The 4,752-nt window shown below is 55.1% G+C and overlaps 1 protein-coding gene across 3 annotated transcripts in view; it reads left to right on the top strand.

The window, feature by feature from the left end:
• The first annotated feature begins 12 nt into the window (after positions 1-12).
• COL4A2 (collagen type IV alpha 2 chain) overlaps positions 13-4,752 on the top strand; it is a 176,680-nt gene continuing 171,940 nt past the window's right edge. For 2 of the 3 annotated variants that reach the window (XM_024753978.1, XM_024753976.1), the window contains exons 1-3: positions 13-159; positions 471-558; positions 665-719. In XM_024753978.1, coding sequence (XP_024609746.1) covers positions 515-558; positions 665-719 — 99 coding nt within the window. In that variant the 5' untranslated portion in view covers positions 13-159; positions 471-514. Of the gene's footprint in view, positions 160-218; positions 305-470; positions 559-664; positions 720-4,752 lie in introns of those variants that run through there. The other variant, XM_024753977.1, reaches the window with a different exon arrangement.

Raw genomic sequence — 4,752 nt, 5'->3', positions numbered from 1 at the left:
CCGCCCCGCGCTCGCCGACCCGGCGGAGCTCCGAGGGCGGACGCGCGGGCCCGAGGTCGGCCCGGGGAGGCCGAGAGGGCGGCTGCGCTGCTCGTGCCGCAGGCGGCGCTTCTGGAGGGCGGAGACGCGCGGGCGGCAGCCACTGAAGCCGGGCCTGAGGTAAGAGCGGCCCTGGGACGCCGAGTCCCGGGCGGAGGGCAGAGACTCGCGCGCCCCGTGCAGCTCGGGCTGCGCGCCCGGCTCTCGGAGTGGGAAGGGGGAGAGGATGGAGCGGCGGCTGCTGAGCGGCCCCATCCGGGCCTAGGTGGGCAGCCGGCTGCCCTCTCCCCTGCCTCGTCGCGGGGCGGCTCCCGGTCACCGCCGGCAAGAGGCGGGGACGCGCCCCGCTTTCCCTTGTCCCGCAGACGGAGGCGGGCGGCGACGAGGCTCCCTCCCCAGCCGGGCTAAGCCCGCTTTGTCTTGTCTTCCAGGCTAGGAGGGACGGATCGGAGCCCCGAGGGGCCGAACTGGGAGCATGGACCGAGACCAGCGCGCGGCGTCGCGCCCTTCCCCGCGGTGGTAAGCGACTTGCTGCCTATCCCCTGGGTCCCGCGCGCGTGTGCTTTTTGGAATTTCCAACCCGGGGCCGCACACTCATGGCGCTCTTCCCCCCTCTCCCATCCAGGTGGCTACTGCTGGGAGCTGTGACAGTGGGGCTCCTGGCCCAGGGCGTCCTGGCGGTAAGTCCTGGCTCCCGTTCCGGGCCGATTCGCGTGCCGGAGAGAGCGGTGGGGACACCGAGTGGCCTTGCCAGAAGGCCACTCGCGCGTGCGCACCTGAGCGTGTGTCCGTGTGTGTGTGCCTGGGTGTCCCCTGCGCCTCCTAACCAGCCCAGGCTCTGAGAAAGCACGCCTTCCCCGTCCCTCACCCCCGAGAACTCCGGTTTGCCGTTCCTTGGGTCCCCCTTCAATTCTGTGCGTTACTGGCGTCGGCTCTTCCTTGGGAACCAATAATTTAAAACATGGCTCGCGGCATCCTTTCCCCTCGTTAGAGCAAAGCCCGTCGTTAGAAGCAAAGCTCGACCTTAGAATTGAGGCGGTCAGACACGTGGCCCTGGGGCGCCAGGCTTCGGGGGTGAATAGCTTGCGTGGCATCAGAAGCTGGTGTTGGAGGTCCTGCCCTTGGCAGAGTTTTCCGTTCTTTTGAATGAGAGGCTCTGGGGGAATGGGCGGGGCAAGGAGGACCGGGCGACTTTGTACTCCTGGTGTCGCTGAGAGGGAACAATGGCAGAAAACACCGTTTTCTTGCAAGACGCGCTGTGGCCCCGGAAGAGCCAGGATGGGGCTGCTAAGTCTCCCACGGGGACCCTGTTTACCAGGTCCCGCTCCACCCCAGCCCCGCCGTTCAAGGTGACCCTGTCAGCGTTGCCAGGCAGTCCCCGCCTGCTGACTGCACTATGGGATTTTGTACTTGGCAGCAGGAGCCACTCTGGTTGAACTTCGAGTGGCATGGCTGAGCGGTCACAGCTTTTGTTGGGTCCCTTGAGTTGAGGACCCAGATGTTTAAACTGCAGCTGAAGATCCAGGGGACTTACCAGGTGTCCTGGACCCCACCCTCCCTCCCTCTGTCTGATGGAATATGGTGGCACCTGATCTCCCAGGTGGCTCAGTCAAGAGACCACCCCAGCCCTCCGACATCCGCACTCTGGGTAGAGTGTACACAGGCACAGTGGGGAGCTGTGTTCACGGTTTGCTTTGAATTCTGTTATTTTCACATTGTTCCATCCTCACATAAAACAAATGAGGATTTTCAAGGCTGTGAGTGAGGAAGTGCTATCCTAGCTTGGGAAAGAACCTCTAGCCTCACTTTTCTGCTGCAATTCAGGGCCCAGATTGGGAATCAGAAGAGGAGTCCATGGACTTTGACCGGAACATTCCAGGCCAAAGTTTTCTTAAAGCTTGGGTCTGTCTCCCTTTCCTTTCCACACGTCCTGGTTTAAGAAGATCAGAGCCTAGAAATTTAAACCAGCCCATTGGCCTTTATGGGTCCTTATGCACACAAGACATACAGGACTTGGCCCAAAGCTGGGAGTCAGGGCAATGCATGCGCGCGCGCGCGCAGGCTCAGAGAAGGAGGAGGAGGTCCCTGCAAAGGAAAGTGCCCAACCCTATTGAGATTGTGCATTCGTTGTGCTCACTCTCCCATACCCCTTCGTCCCCTAGAACCACTTTTGAGTGTGTGTGTGTGTGGTATGTGGGCCTCTCACTGTTGCGGCCTCTCCCCTTGCGGAGCACAGGCTCCGAACGCGCAGGCTCAGCGGCCATGGCTCACAGGCCCAGCCGCTCCACGGCATGTGGGATCTTCCCGGACCGGGACACGAACCCGTGTCCCCTGCATCGGCAGGCGGACTCTCAACCACCGCGCCACCAGGGAAGCCCCTAGAACCACTTTTATAACATCAGTGTTTTCCTTCTGGCATTGATCCTAAAAGTGGTGGAAAAGTGGTGTTCATGTCAGAAGACCTGGGTACTAAAGGCAGCTCTGCCCTGGTCTCATAAATCCTGAGCACGCGTTTCCATACAGTGAACAGAAGAGAATATCCCCCAGCCTGTTACATGTAATATATCCCTGTGCCTTCCTCCAAAGCCTCTTACATGCCACACACTCATCTGAGTCTCTGCTCCCTGATCCTTGGATGGGACCCAGAGCATTTATTGCCTAGCAGTGCTTCTCAGAGGACAGTCCTTGGACCCCTACACTCACCTGGAAAGCCTGGTTAAAAACTCAGACCTCTGATCCACATCTCAAATCTTCTGATTAGACTTTCGGGGGCGGAGCCTGGGAGTCTGCATTCCCACTTGATGCTAAAGTTTGGGAACCACTGAGTTAAGAGTATTAGGTTGGAAGGCATTGGAGTCACTTGCCAGTTTATGGCATTTCTAAATCTGCAGATACAAACGTACTTCTGAGTCATTTTACTAGAGATACATCAATACGTATTATTCAACAATCATGGAATTTGTGATGTTCGACAATGGATGTTCCACTTGCTAACTTCTTATTGACCACTGGCTTTAAGAGCTGTTACTCAAGAAATAATGCCTTAATCTTTAACTATATTTACTAAAAAATCTTTCCTCATTGTGGCAAGTCCAGCTGCTGCCCTATTTGTCTGCCACACTCAGGAATCCTGTGTCTTTGCCCGTTTGTGCCAAAGAGTCTTCCGAGGGGTAGGTCAATTCAGTGAAAAGGGCTGCTCGCTGTAGCTTGAAGAGTTTTGTAGCAGAAGCAACAGAAAATGGGTAGCAGAGATGGTAAATAATTATTTAATGAATACTTGCTATGTGCCAATTTTTGCGTCTTAATCCATCTAAGCTTCATAGGAAAACACACCTACCTGAGTAGCTAACATTTATTACCCCCATTTTACAGATAAGAAAACAGGCACAAAGAGTTTAAACACCTTGCCCAAGGTGTCTCTCTTTGTAAGCAGCAGATCTGAACCCAGGCAACTCCCCACTGCTTGGTTTCCCAGGGTCAGAACTGGTATGGTAAGTCAGCTACTGATTTTCAGTAGTTGAGTCTCCTAGCTGTGCTTTCCTTGCTCTGGACAGAGATGGGCAGAACAAAGCCCACCCACTGGTTTCTGGGAAGATGAGTCCCCCTCCCCCTCCTCTACTGCTTTGCTCTATAGAGCAGGAGCCCGGAGCAAGGGAGACCCAGCACGATCTGGTGGCCAGAGGGAGAGAGGATGGCAGCAGTCCCCTGGCAGCCTGGGCTCGGGACCCAAGCGTGGGTACACGCACCCTGGATGTGTGGCACCCTGTCGTCAGGCTGACTTCCTGCCGCTGCCCGGCCTGAGGGCACGTGAGACAGCCCGTTCTAAATGGCCACCATCCCAGGCTTTGAAGGCAGGTTGCCCCGGGGCTCATGAGCCCCTGTACCACACTATTGCTTCTTATCTCAAGATGTGGGGCAGCAGCCTTGAAGATCTAAGAGAGCAGCCCTGTGCGATTCTGGGGGGAAGAGAATTCCAGAGAACAGAGACCTTCCTGGAGATCAGATGTGCTATGGGCTGGGCTGACCTCCTGACCTCAGCCGGGGAGAACTTAGATTCTCCAGGTTATGAGGAGGCAGCCAGGAGAGCTGGACACACAGGCCCCGTATGCCCCGGGAGATGGTGGGCTCCAGACTGCCTTCCCACCAGCTCAGATTTCCAGGGCTCCAGGCTCTGGAAGATTCTCTTGCCATTCCTGCATGCTGCCACACCTTTCCCTGCCCCCAAGGAAAGAAAAAAAGAAGGAATATGCTCTTGGTTTTTTTTTTTGAATTTTACTTAATTTTTTTTTTATACAGCAGGTTCTTATTAGTTATCTATTTCATACACATCAGTGCATACATGTCAATCCCAATCTCCCAATTCATACTACCACCACCACCACCACCACCACCACCCGCCACTTTCCCCCCTTGGTGTCCATACGTTTTTTCTTTACATCTGTGTCTCTATTTCTGCCCTGCACACCGGTTCATCGGCACCGTTTTACTAGGTTCCACATATATGCGTTAATATACGATATTTGTTTTCTCTTTCTGACTTACTTCACTGTGTATGACAGTCTCTAGATCATCCATATCTCTACAGATGACCCAATTTCGTTTCTTTTTATGGCTGAGTGATATTCCATTGTATATATGTACCACATCTTCTTTATCCCTTCGTCTGTCGATGGGCATTTAGGTTGCTTCCATGTCCTGGCTGTTGTAAATAGT

The sequence above is a fragment of the Neophocaena asiaeorientalis genome, unplaced genomic scaffold (assembly GCF_003031525.2).
Source record: "Neophocaena asiaeorientalis asiaeorientalis breed wild unplaced genomic scaffold, Neophocaena_asiaeorientalis_V1.1 scaffold684, whole genome shotgun sequence".
Lineage (NCBI taxonomy): Eukaryota > Metazoa > Chordata > Mammalia > Artiodactyla > Phocoenidae > Neophocaena > Neophocaena asiaeorientalis.
The sequence above is the reverse complement of the archived record's forward strand: the minus strand, read 5'-3'. Positions and strand labels throughout refer to the sequence as shown.